This window comes from Etheostoma spectabile, chromosome 5 (genome assembly GCF_008692095.1).
Source record: "Etheostoma spectabile isolate EspeVRDwgs_2016 chromosome 5, UIUC_Espe_1.0, whole genome shotgun sequence".
NCBI classification, from domain to species: Eukaryota; Metazoa; Chordata; class Actinopteri; order Perciformes; family Percidae; genus Etheostoma; species Etheostoma spectabile.
In genome coordinates this window covers 21841736-21856407 of record NC_045737.1, presented here as the reverse complement: position 1 = coordinate 21856407, position 14672 = coordinate 21841736, and the positions used below count along the sequence as shown (strand labels likewise).

The window sequence follows — 14672 nt, the reverse complement described above, 5'->3', positions numbered from 1 at the left end:
CATAAAAAAGAGAAGACATAATATTCTTCTATCTAGATGGTTAGAGGAGTCTTAGAGGAGATGTTGGAAATACCTTCACAACAGCGTTAAGTGTAGACAGGTAAGATTGACGCTCATAATATAATATATGTTTGTCAGATGCACTTCCACCATCAGTGATGCGACTCACATGTTATATTAATACATGAGAGCCAGACAAAAACATACCGTCTCTCATCATTTCCAACACTGAAAGGAGGTGGTTCAGTCTGTCACAGCACATCCTCCAGTATCACCTGTCTATGGAATGAACAGAGGTAGTGACTACAGTGACTGTCAGCTGGAAGCAGTAAGGCCCCAGTGGGTAGATCCAAGCACAATGGTGGCAGAGACTTCAGACAGCATGCCTACAGCCAGCATCACGCAACATGCTGTCGCTCCCTTGTTGCCTTTGCCTGAGCAGGTTTAATGTTACTTGAGCTTCACAAAGAATGGTGCGGAATGATACACTTTGATAATCAAACAAAAGAAAAGCTAAAAGCTGTCTTGCAATCAAGTTGCAGGAATCTTTTTCTTTTTTTGGTGGGGCCAATTAATTCCGGGGGGGCTGATAAGGACAATCTAAGCTCAGGTAACTGCAACAGGGCTTCACATTTCAAAACAATGCGTCCTGCTGTTTTCTGTATGATCATTGTTATTATGATTTTTATAAGACACCTTTGCAGCTTGTTTCAGTATTTATCAGTTCTATTTCAATTTCAGCTCAACAGCCTTTTCAATTTCCTTTTCTATATACATGTACGAGTCCGCTTGATGAGATTTGTTTGATTTTCTTGTGTTGGTTTCTTGTGAGCAGTTCTTGATATTTTGCATGGCTTGGTCTGATACTGCGTGTGTGTTTTTTTGCTATTTATATATTTGCCTTTTTCCTGCCTTTGATTGCTTTGATGGGATTAAGCACAGTTTTGCCTCCATGCAGCTTAATGCTTTTCAGCATGGCAAATTGAGCACCACAGTCAACAGTATTCATTTCCCGCTCCACCCATCCTGCCTCCTCTTCCTTCCTGTCGCTCTCAGTATTATTGGCTTCAGGTGTCAACTGTACTGTGAAAACTTTGTATGTTAAAGTGAAATTGAATCGATATACAGTATGAGAAATGATTATGAAGTCTGAAACTAAGTAACTAAGTCAATTACTAGTTTTAAAAAAAATTATTGCTTAAGTGAAAATGCATTAGGTCATATGCAAAGTCGTTTGCAAGCTTGTTTGTGATTTTAAAATAAATTACAATAACTTACAAGGATAACTCCCCAACTTTTTCATTTGCAGTTTAGACATTGTGGAATCTTATCTGCTAATGAATATTACAGTGCTGCCAATATGTATTAGCCCAACACCACCAGAGTAATTACAAATGTAAAGTGATGACAATTCATACACTGATGATATTTAGCACCCAACAGAATCATTATCCGACATTCCAGTGGGACCATTGCAGTTGCCAGGTGGCCGCTTGTGTTTCACAGTACATTTGAGCTTGGTGTTTTTTTTGTCTGTCTGTCTGTCTATCTGTCTGTCTAGGACTCATCTGTCTCTGTTATAATTTACTCCACCCCTGTCACCCTACCATACACTTCTCCCTTTGCTTCCCATAGCTTACCCTGGCCCCCAGCTCCACCACTTTCCACCATCTGCTGCCATTGTGATCAGTCTCCCTTCCACAGGACTTCTCATCTGACTGGGATGGCATGTTCCAAGGCTATACCTTACCCAGTGCAAATTAATTCCTGAAACCAGTTTAATGGAGCCTCCTCCCCCAACGCCCCTCCCCCCGTTTCTCTCTGTCTCTCTTCCTCCTCCATCTCTGCACCTCCTCTTCCTCCTCCTCTTCCTCCTCCATTTCTCCCCTTGTAGTCTGTCTCTTTTCCAACTGGAGTCATATCTCTTCTGCTGTCTGCAGGAATGAATCCTTGCCCTGCATTCTACCTCTTTCTCTCTCTCTGTCAGGCTCAAATCCCCCCACCCCCTCTCCCCTTTTACATTCACCTTCCCCCAACCGACCTGTAGCCACCGCTGTGCCGTTCCAATTTATGGGTTCATTACAGCAGCTATCCACGGTAGAAGGAAAGGGGAGAGGTGGAAGAAAAGCGGTGTGGAGAGAGACAACAGGGGAAGAGACATGGGAAATGAGGGAGGGGAGAAGGCGAGAGAGAGAAAAGGAACACATATGATAAAGATTTATTAAACATAACAGGACAATAATGTAGCAGTGAAGGTTATAAGGGAAAGAGCACAGAGATAGGAGCCGGACAAACTGGCTGAAAGGCAGAATTGAACAACGAGATGGAAGAAAGGGGAATAGGATAGAATATGAGATATAGTGAGATATTACATATTGCGGCTGAACAGAGTGAACAGGTGTTTCTCTCTATTCCTTTTGGTCATTTGTTTTTATACTGGGTCACAGTTTTAACCCTAAACAGATTTTTTTATGCTATTATCTCGGTTGAAACAGTGTCTGGTGCAATCCTTTTCGGGAGATTTGTTAAGGCACTCTAAGCACTTAGTTAAGGAAAATGTGTGTCATGGTTAAGTATTGAAAATGTAATTTGTGACTTGAAGCACCAAACAGGATGTTTTACTTTATTACCGTTTAACCGAAACCCCCTAACTTTAACCAAAGTGTTTTGTTGCTCAGGACTCAGGATGTAAACCCTGCTCTCTGGTGTCAAAGCGCTGCACTCTGTACGTCCATAATCCACCCCGAACTCCCTCCGATGACTTGCGTGCGTTATACACACTGAATGTAGCAGTTCCTACTCTAGATAAAACATTTCCTGTGAACATGTACTGCATGTCCAGGTAGCAATTACGTTTCTCACCATGACTAGGTGGGAGACATGGTTGTCTGGTGAGATGGTTTTGTTTTCTCTTACTCATAATGACTCACAGGAGGAGTATTCACAAGTGTCTACTGACGGAAGACAATGCAGTGTTTACATCTTGGAAAACAGAAATTTAAATTGGTTTAAATTAACCACTATATTTTTTTAAACATCATGACATTTTAACATGTCTTAGCCATTAGACAAGAGCTTCTGTAGTTTATTGAGAGATACAATTTCTTTTAATGTATTTTTCATGGTTACACCAACTAATAGATGAAAATGAGCTTTTGGTGCATTTACGGAGTGTAAACTCAAAATGTCAATTGATGTGCATTGTCCCTTTTAAATAAATAAAAAATAAAAAAATACCAACTGTCTGACAGTTGCTTTGCAAGGGTTATTTTCAACTGCAGGCAGCTCTCTGACACCTGTGTGCCAAGGTGAGGCTGGCATGAGAGAGAGAAGGTATGACCCCGCTCACACAGGGAAGCGGCACTATTTTTGTTATGCCAGATAGTTGATAGTCTGAGCATTTCACTTCAACTCACTTTCTGGAAGGCATCATTATTGGAGATGGCCATGTCAATCTTGAATGTTAGCTGTATTATTTGGGGTGGGGGGAAGACGACTTGGTTTCAAACTTCCTAACAATGCACAGTATGAACATGATGCACACAGTGAATTCTAGCTCCACTGCATTGATTGATTGATTTTTTTATGTTGATCTTAGCTTTTCTGGCAAATTTGCAAACCCAGTTATACTGTTGAAAAAAAGTTAACTTGTGTAGTTTAGAAGAGTCTATCTAACCACTGAAAAATCAACAGCTCTTAGTAGCCATTTCTCTAAAACAGTCAGGACAGCTATCACATGTTAACTTTCAGCTTTATTTCTTCTAACACAAGGGAGCATAAAAAGCCAGAAAGAAGGATTTCTTGGTTGTCGAATTATGGAGACTCCTCTGTTTTCAAATTACCCATCCTCGGAAGTAAGGTGCAAAGAATAGACGCTTTAGTTTAACGTGAACTCTGCTTACTGTCAGATGATGCTTTTGGATGGTGACCTTTTCCAGGAGCCTATGAGGGCGACCTCATTGGGTAATTTAATGTTAGTAGTTTATATGAACATGCAGTAGAATGATAGGACTTAAAAGTTGGTGAGGTGGCTCTTTAAGGCACATCTGCACCGCAGCAAAGAAAAAGTGCTAAGTAACTTTTGAATTAAAAAATTCTACAACTCATATTCCTGTCATTGTAACACTGTCATATTCCTGTCATTAGTATTTAACAGCAGGATTTTTGTTTCCTATTGGCCAAAGATTGTGATAGTTCGTTATGAGGCAGATGAATTATTTGCAGGTCATTGTGAATCATAATAGAAACAGTGTACTGGATGTTTTCCCGGCGTTACGCACCTCCCTGACTGACGTCAAGTTATAAGCCATAATTTCCTCCACTGATTAGCTTATTGTTGTCTCAGGCTGCTTTTGTTTTTTTTACACACATTTACTGCTCACTTTGCCATATTAATGTGTTGGTTACGCTTTCCAGTAAGACCTCTTGCCACTGCAGGCTCATACAAAAGCTTTGCTTTGTCTTTTTGGCCGTGTGAGAATGAATCTCATATCACAGCAGCTCATCCTTTTGTGCTCTTGAAGCTTGTCTAACTCACATTCAGCTGTCATTATTCTGCTTTGAACTGAATTTAAATAGTCACGTTCACAATGTCCACAAGTGAGCCACTCATCAAGTAGATACAAGCTAAGTCTTTGTTCTCTGGGAGGATTACGTAGGGCTCGTTTTATACTTAAAACATTTATGAATGATTATCTATGCTGGCATTTATAACTGGATGAATTTCAAAATGCTTCACTTTGGTCATACATAGAAGTCAGTAGCTTGACACACATTTTCAACAGTTATAGCACGATAAAATACTCTTAGTGGGTCAACATCTGTATAACAGTGACTCTGCATGTGCTCTGGGTACAGCGCAAATCCACAGCGCGCTGCGCCCAAAGTTCAACAAGGTTAAACTCTGTGCACAGTGGTGTGCTGCCGCTGCACCCGCCCTTTCCTTGACGCAGCAAAAAGCTGTCGTGGCTCGGAAACAATGGGTTTCAGAGTGCAGCGGTGCCGTTGCCGCCTTTGGTCTGAAAGGCCCTTAATTAATAGGAGTTAAGACTAAAGAAAAAGCTCACAGGAGTTTGAACAACAGTTTTTCCCCATAGGAAAATCCACAATTTTTTTTATAAATTATGATTTCTGATTTCAACACTGCTCTGTCAATATGTCAACGTGTGATAGCAGTGAAATTCAGAAATAATTGTTGAAGCTGTGCTGGGCAGCACCTTTTAACAAGTCTATCACCCATTCATACAAACAATGCTGGTGTCAACTTAGGTATCAAACAAATGATAATACATTTTCCCAAGGATGTGTTATTCAGGTTGATTTCCTTTGAGTATTAAATACTTCAGTTTGAATGCACGGAGGTGGATAGGTTAGTACATTGGTGTTAATACCTGAGGTGCAGAACGATATAATTAGGGCTTTAATTATATCTTAACTGGCTCATCAGTATGCTGTGCACTGACTCTCGATTGTCTGATGAATGCTTTAATATTGAATAACAGCATTAGTGCGAGTGTGTCTTGAACTTAAACATACACAAGACTTAATTGTGGGATAATTGGGATAATATTCTAACTGGCGTTTAATAGAACATAATGAATTGCTTGCATGCATCAAAACAACAATTTCCTTTTTAAAAGATGACAACAAGCAAGTGCCTGAAAGCAAATAAGAAGTTTCAGTTGAAGCAAAAAAAATATGAGGCAACATTTTCTGCTTCTCTCCTTAATCTTTTATTCTCCTTCATTAGTTGTCAAGGTCTACTGTTCTGCCTTTCAACAAGTGACACATCAATGAGTGCAGTTAAGTCTGATTAAGATTTTTATCATTCTGCAGGCAGGGTCTTTGTTTAAGGGCCTGTAGTGAAAGGTTAGGGCCCTCTCCGTAACCTCTCTGTGATGTTTAACTACCTTTGAAGTTTCCCCAACACCAACACAAAGACAAGCTCTGTGGGCTCAGTTGGTGCTTGTGAAGAGATTAAACGAGTGTAAGGGTGTGTGTCAGACAGACTGAAAGAGAGCATTCACGAGTTCCAGTCACAGCAGATTACAATGTTTCTGATTTACAAGTAAGTGTTGCGGACTCAGGCTGTTTTGACAGCGAGAAATATCTCAGTATCTGAGATATGTGTTTAATATCTGAATGTTGAGGCCCGAGGTGGTGTGAAATTCAAATCAATTCAACCGCTGAGAGAAGTGTCGAACTGCAGGAAGCCTCGCAATGCATTCTGGGGGCGAGACTAGAGTTGAAACCAGACAATTATAAGTCACTGTATAGTCAAAACCTCAACAGCATGAGAATGAAGCAGAAAATCTGTGGATTTCAGCAACACTTTGATAGTTTTCAAGGTCGTGTTGGGAAAGTTTTGACAAGTTTTGCCAAGATCACAAACAGGCCTCAACAAAACAGCGACGTAGCCACCTTGATTCAAATACCTGAAGTCCTGTGATACAACAGAGACAGCTCCCATGTCCTCTGTGGCTACATAAATTCTCTTTGATGTTAAGATGAGAAACAATTCCTAACATGAAAGATGCAAGTCTTCAAAGTTTCCTCTTTTTTATTTTCTTGTGTTTTACCCAAGGTATTGGACTAAGGACTCTCTGGAAGTGTGTGTAAGTGCGACAGACATGAGTGATGGATGGAAGGGGAGAAAAAGTGAGAAAAAGAATTAAAGGATTTAAAAAAAAGGAAGAACCATGCTGTTCCGGTCAAACAGGGCTTTAACCTCGGCTGCGACACCCGGAATAGAAGACAAAGATCTAGCTCCACAATTCGCCTTCTTCACCAAAATGGACACCCGTTTAGCTCGGCTCCCCTCCGTCTTTGTTATTCAATGTGAAATCTAAGTCCCTGGCCGAAGAAGGTTAACCTTTAGCAGTAATAAATTCACTGTCATGAAAATTCATAACAGTTTTCACTGGCTCTTCAAACATGTAAGCATCGTAGACAGAGATGGATGAATGTATTTACATTTCACGAGAATTACAGAAGAAAGAGAGATTTGCCAAAGTATTTGTTTATGCCTGCACTTTAATTTTCCGACGTAAATGGTTTTCTTCTGAGATTTTTGGGGCTCCTCACTAAAAGTAAAGCTATATTCCTCTTCCTTTGCTTCTTTATTCACAGAAGCGCTTAACCCAGCAGCTCTCAAACACCACATGTCACCATTGTGGTTTCTGCCAAAGGATGATAATTCACAAAGACCACAAGGTTATAATTACAGTTCCCCCAGTTTCCACTGAATAGAACACTTACCATATGGAAGCTGAACAGTGTGAAAGAAACAAGAAGGAAGTCAGAAAAGTGAATCACTATTTCTGAAAAGGAAAGAAGTAGCAGAAAATGTGAAAAAAAGATCTTGGTAGGGCAAAATATAAAATAGCAGAGAGGAAAAGGATCTCTCTCGTTCTCAGAAGTTACTGTATGAGATGGGAAGCAGATGTTTTGTCAGACAGGCCATTTGGTCACATGAGGCCACAGAATAACACATGTCCTCCCTTAATTCTTCACTGCAGATAACACTCATCACTTCTCACATTATCTACAATACAGGCCACGTCCTTGATAAGAAACGATTTTGGCCAGAAAAGAAATATTTTATCCCTTTGTTTAACACAGAATGAGTTACAGCCAAGCTGTGTGTTGTCAGCACTCTATTAAAGAGAAAAGTGAAGTTTTGTTTTTACAATAAATGAGGAACTGCTCTTTTTTAATGCAGGTTGAGCTTTAAAGTCAAAGCAGAGACTCAAGCTTTGCTCAGTGCTTCATTTCAGCTCGGAAAATGTGGTTTAAGTCGTGTTTTTGGACTAATGATGTATGACTGCAGCAAGTAAGGATTATGGATGTTAATTTAAGAGAGTCTGGATTTCGGTTCCATGAGAACAGATTACCATGTTGTCTCTGTGTCTGTGTTATGTCTTGCTAAGGAGACACAGAAAGAAGATATTCTCCAAGTGTGTCCTTGGTGACACAGATGAGCTGAAAAGCCTAAACACGATTACCCAGCCCCTTCAGGATTTTACAGAATTATTGCAACCAACATTTCATTTTGTCTCATCTTCTTTTGGAAAATTATAGAGCAAATTGAAACACTTTTCTGATTATCTGCAAGAAAAGTGAAGGGATTCGTGCGCACAGCAACATGTAAAAGAACAACATTGCAAGTGTTCTGCTTGTTAACAATTGTTTGGATTTCTATGTTGTTGTCAACTGAAATGTTTGCAGCTCATACAGGTACAAAGGTATTTTTGTATTTCTTTTGCCAATTTCCTGCAGGCAAACAAAACAAACACATTATGTTTCCATGTTCATGTAACTGATTGCATTTGTGTATATATATATGTATATATATATATTGTATTTACACATATTGTGTAATATATATTGTTTCTATAAAGTACAGTAGGTAACTTTCCAATATATATTTTTGACTTTGTTGTTATGACAATCAGACATAAACAAGGCAGTCATAAAAAACACAAGATTTTATTAATACAAGTCAATAAAATTGATCATTAGGAAATTAAACAAAAAAGGATACAGTCAGAGTTGTTATACAAATCATTTCACCCACATAGTGTTTATTTTAGAACTTAGTTTCACTGTAAACACCTTCTCTGTAGAGGAGACGTACACATAGTATCATGATGGATTATGTGAAGATGAATTCTATTCATACATATGAATATCAGGTTATTGTCCTTAGTTATAGCATCCATTGGGACTGAAAGCTTCCATCCTTTTTTGCATTTTACAGCTTTACCTTTTTTTAAGACCACAAACAGCATGCACAGAATTTCAAAGTCTTCCACATCTCGGTGGATAATATATACCATGGTTGGAGTACACATGTGTAACTGAGTCACGTTATCAATGCCAGTGTTGCTCTGTGGGAGCTTTTTATGTGATAGAGCCCACCTGCCTAATCCTCTGTCTGTGGTAACTGATCTGTTTTGGCCGTAGGTCATGTGTGTACGCATTATAAATCTCCTGGCTGTGTTTAACCCAAGGAACAGAGTGCTGCATTAGAAGTCTACATTCATCAGCAGGCTCGACATTATCATCTGTGTGTGTGTGTGCGTGTGTGTGTGTGTGTGTGTGCGTGTGCGTGTGCTTGTGCGTGTGCGTGTGCGTGTGCGTGCGTGTGCGTGCGTGTGTGTGTGTGAGTGTGTGTTAGGTGCATGTGTGCACGTGTGTGCAGATTGTTGTTGGCCCATTTTATTACACGCAACCTGCTGCTCCCACTCTCCCACCAATAGAATACTTCATAGCTGCTTTTATTGAATTATCTTTTATTTGGCCATATCGCAGCACGTCTTTGAAAGTGGCGCTTTCATAAGACACTGATGACACAGCTCATTGGATTTAGCGCCTAATCAGAGGCTTTTTAATGTATTCTCTGTGATTCATAAGATTGGATCCAGGATTTATGAATAGTCTCCTATTTGCATCTGTGAGAAGAAAGGGTTTGGGTATTTCGGGCTCCTTTATCTACACTCATATCTTTTTTCATTTCAGCAGAGGGTTTTATCTAGGATTTAAAATGTGAATCATAATCGCCCCTCCAAAACACATTTTCAATCTGAGATTGGATTTTCGGGAAATATTGAAAGAAGCTACTTCACGCTACTATTTGTGCCCGTTTTGAAAAGGTGTTCCTTATGATGGGATAAACCCAGCTTCATTTGCATGTCTTTTCATAAAATGATTTAAACCACTAATCTTTTTACCCAGAAAATATCTTTTGATTATTGTAATTCAATATTCAATTCAATAATTTTCTATTTTTTGGTTAGTCTAATAATGAGCATCTTTTCCCAACAGCTCTATTTTTCTTAGAAACAACTGCCCACAACACACAGCAGAGGCAGAGGCAGAATAATCTCTATATCTATCTATTGTTTGCCAGTCTGAATGTCATCTCCACATCTCTCTGCAGGTGTGATCCGTGAGAGTTACCAGAAGGGTCGTGACCAACTAGTTCCCGTGACCTTGTTGGCCATCGCTGTCATCCTAGCCTTTGCCATGGGCGCCATCTTCTCTGGCATCATTGTCTACTGTGTCTGTGATCACCGGCGGCGAGACATAGACCTGACAGGCAGCAAGGAAAAGGACAGCCACCACCTCCACTCCCGCCGAGGATCCATGAACAGCGTGACCAAGCTGACGGGCTTATTTGAGACACAGGCCAAAGATGGTCGACCCGAGGCAATCCTCACCCCTTTGATGCACAATGGGAGACTGACACCAAATGGTAAGATGCTGATAAAAGCAGACCAGCACCACCTGGACCTCACTGCTCTGCCAACGCCTGAATCCACCCCCATGCAGCCGCGTCGTAAGCCGAGCCGGGGAAGCCGGGAGTGGGAGAGGAACCAGAACCTCATCAACGCTTGCACCAAGGATATGCCACCAATGGGCTCCCCTGTTATCTCTACAGACCTTCCCCTGAGGGCCTCTCCAGGGCACATCCCCAGCGTGGTAGTCCTGCCTTTGCCGCAGCATCAGCACCAGCTCCAGCCTCACCTGCAGCAGCACCAGCAGTCCTACCAGCACGAGTATGTGGAGCAGCCCCACCATAGTGACCTCAGCATGGGCCACAGTGTTATGGACGACCAGGGAGCCACCCTGGAGTACAAGACAGTCAAGAGCCCTTGTCACAACCTCAACATGGTAGATCCAGATGGGGTGCTGCCACCACGTGTGCCCCAACGAGAGGCTTCTCTCACCGTCCCTCCGGCTGTCCCACAGATGGGCAAACGCTTGGAGGTCCACTCGTCAGTCTACGGACTCCGTAAAGGATCAGCATCCGGAGCTTCCGGGTCCTCCGTTCTCAAGAGGCACAACACCAACTCATCTAACTCCTCTCATTTGGCGAGACATCACAGCTTCAACCGCATGGAGACGCCACCCCCTGCACCTCAGAGGGTGGACTCCATACAAATGACAGCACAGGGCATATCTCTGTCCCGGCAGCCTGGAATGAGCTCCTACGGTTCACTGCCTCGAACGGGCTTCAAATATCTCAAGCCCGATGTCCCCCCAAAACCCTCCGTAGTCTCACTCTCGACAAAAGTCAAATCCAGTGACTCCTGCACATAGTCCGCTAGTTATCCAGTCAGTCCACTGTGAATGGACAGTAGTAAAAGTTTTTTCTGAAAGAGAGAAAAATCTGGGAATACTGTACAACTTGCATCTCTTTTTAGTGTTTTTGTTTGTTTGTTTTTGGTGTACAGTAGAGTGAAAAATGAAACAGTTTTTTAAGAAAACACTTTCTTTTTATATAAATATGTAAATATTATACAAATGGTTGTCGTCATTTGTTGCCGTCATCGAGCTCATGCTCTGGCTGGCTCCCAGTTCCTCTGTAAACACACATGGGAACATGTGCTACTGAAACAGAAGAAGATAACGCTTGTCCTGAATATTTTATCCAACTGCACCCTGTAGCATCCAAGACGGTGGCTCTCTTGTTTGTGGTGTCTTTGGCCACCGGGACTTGACTTGATACTTTATCACGCTGGTGAAAAGCACACAAGAAGACAGCACAGGGGGTTTGGAGAATTATCGTTGTACAGTATCTTGAGGACTGTCCAATCTGCACTCAGAGAGACTGAGCTTGGACTGAAAGGACAGACGACTGTTCTGAGTTCTGTCAGAAACTGTGAAAAAGCCTCTCAGTGTTACAGCAATCAAGTCCTGCCTGGGTTTGACTGAAAGCCTGGGCCAGAGGAATCTTCTACTGTACTGGTTACTGAATAACACATGACTGTTAATACTAATAGTTTGTTGTATTTATTTTTATTAAGTGCTTTTGAAAAAATACTGACTTTCTAGGCTCGGCTTGGAGAGAGAGAGAGAGAGAGAGAGAGGGAGAGAGAGAGAAAGAGGCAGAACGGAGAAGATATCTTTTAATATTAATTAAACAAGTGTGAGAAAAAAAACATATTTAAAGTCATAAAACTGGAGCCTGTAGAACTTTCTTGATGACTAAAGGTCCACTATGTCTTTCTGTGTGCTCAGTGGGACCTGCAGCTTGAGATATATGTGACCTCTGTGAAGAGGAGGAGATATTTATTTAAACTGTGCCAGACAGGGACTTTTACCTTCATGGACCAGAATTTCCATTGTTTTAAGCAATCATAAAAAATACTTCCTGAATCCCACCCTTTCACTCCTCCAATGAGCATCCCCCCACCTACCCCACGGCCCCAATCAGCACTGTGGTTTTGTGTGAGTCAGTTACATTTGTCCTGATTGGTTGCTGGCTTACCGGTGCCATCAAAGCTCACTGTTGCATGTTGCAAATATAAGAGAAGCCGCTGCAGCAATGGAACGGGAATCTGCATTACACACACAGAAAGAAGCTGCAAGTGAAGCTGCAAGCAAACAGAACGATGCCTCCATCTAGAACGTATCGTCTTTACTAGCAGCGTCACGCAAATTAGCAGGTGAAAAAGGAAACTATAAAAACATCTGTATCGCCTGCTTCTTTTTCCACATGTAAATTTGTGCCTTACACCTAAAGTAGTGACAATGTTTTTAATAGCTGTTAACTTTGTCTCCTTGTAGTATATTTTTATTTTTCTTACGTCATCATGTTTCCCTGGTTTGATAAAAATGCAATTAAAGAATGTAGGTGTTATTGTTGTAATTCTGGTCCCTAGACATAACACACTTATGATCCAGAGGGAAGAGAGAAAAGGAGGATTTCCTTTTCTTCTTTCACTCTTTCTCTCTCACACACACCCTCATACACATGCACACACACACACACACATACACAAGCATCTTTGTGGTTAATTTCTGATTGTGCCATGAGCTTAAAGCAACCCTTTATGTTGTGCTGGCAGTGTCGATGTAGACATTGTGAGTGTTTTTGATTTTATATTTTATACAATTTTAAAGTCCTGGTATTTGTTTTTACTTTTTTGCTGTCCGTTGGTTTGGAGTGATGGTTGGTTGACTGATTAACTGAACAATTAACATTTGTTACTTGAGAAGGCCAGTGTATGGGTATCTTTGTGGTGCACTGCAACACTAGCAAACACAGTGTGAGATACACATAAGCACCCAGTGTACTAACACAGTTCTAGGCTTCTTGTGTGCATCCTAACACTCAGTTGTTAGGCAGTTGCAGAAACAGGCTGGTTCCTGTGAAGAACTTTGACATTTTAAAACAACAATATTAAAAAGTACCTTATTTAACCCCCTTTTTGTAAGAGACAACACAGTTTGAGGAAGTGTAGTTTTTATTTTGTTTCACTAACTCTCATTATCAAAGCCTTATGAATGGCTGAGAGTTTGAATAATTTCACCTTTTTCTGTTTTCACTTCCTTTTTACTTGAGGATTTCTATTGATCACCTCTGACCCCAACACTTAAATCAAAGGAGCACTCTCTTAGTGTTGTATGTGTAGATAGGTAAAGGTTTTCTTGATATCAAGCAATCTTCTGTTTCTCAATGGAGGAAAGCCAACTATGTCTCAATCCCCAGCTAACGTGAGAAGGAACGTTTAGGATCTGTGACCTGACTAACACATGTACATATACTCTTGCAGGGTTTGGATGCAAATGACAGGGTCATGGGCAACAGATTGGGTAAAAGCTAGAACCAGGAGGAGGGTGTCCCTATAGAAACATATTCTGGGGTCAGTTGAGACAGTTATCCCAGGGATTACTTAAAGCTATGATCTTCAAAGTGCAAATGACCCATGATTAGTATGAAGAGGTGGGTTTACTCCAGAATACCACTGCATTGTAGACTGGTTACTGGGCACTACAAGGCCCTATTTACACCTTCCAGTGTATTGAGGAGTGCATGACCCAGCAACTTTCCCAGGCCTGAAATAATGCTACATATTTCTTGCCTAGAAATGTTCAGTTGTGGTGGCTGTCACCTCGGAGAACTGCCGTGTCAACACAGAATGTGAACAAGAAAATCTAGGTTCAAAAGGTTAAATCCTACATCCTGTGTAGCTTCGTAAATGTAGCTGTGGGTCCATTTAAGATTCTGTAAAATCAAGCGTTTGATGTCAGTGGGGTTTGAATATTTTCAAGACTGGACTGGGTTTGACTGTGAAGGCTGCTGTGAACAGTGAGGTTCTTTGGTGTGTGCCTTTTTTGTCTTTCACCCTTGTTATAATACACTGCTGTTAGATGCAAATTGACTCTCTTCTCAACTTCTCAACCTTTTGAACTTTGTAAGCTTGTAAGATATTGTGACGTCACAGTTTTTTGCCCTACTCTCTCCACTTCCTTAACATCTGATTCACAGCTTAATGTATGTTGTAAAGAAAAAACTCTTTAATTTAATGCAAAATGTAATAAAAAAAATAAAAATAAAATTCTTGTCATGAAGATGGTGATATGTCCTTGACTTTTTCCACTCGTGTTTCTGCCTGAGGTGGTTATGTTTATACTTTAAACATCTTTAATTGTTGAAATATGTGCAACACTGTTTTGGGAAAACCAAGTTCTTACAATTAGGAAAAAATAGTGTACTTTTGTGAAGTACACTATATTTCTTTGCTTGTAAAACCTCCGCTAACCCCTCGAGATCTGAGAAACTTTTCTACTTCTGATACAAAGCACGTCTAAGTGGATGAAAGTACTTGAAACAGAAGTGAAATAGTTTCTTTCCCTTCATATCTAATAAGTGAAAATAAAAC

The 14672-nt window shown here is 40.8% G+C and overlaps 1 protein-coding gene across 1 annotated transcript in view; it reads left to right on the top strand.

Moving 5' to 3' along the window:
- sema6a (sema domain, transmembrane domain (TM), and cytoplasmic domain, (semaphorin) 6A) overlaps nucleotides 1-14337 on the top strand; it is a 107742-nt gene extending 93405 nt beyond the window's left edge. Inside the window, 1 exon segment of the mRNA XM_032515648.1 lies at nucleotides 9941-14337. Coding sequence (XP_032371539.1) covers nucleotides 9941-11103 — 1163 coding nt within the window. The 3' untranslated portion in view covers nucleotides 11104-14337.
- The last annotated feature ends 335 nt before the right edge of the window (nucleotides 14338-14672 follow it).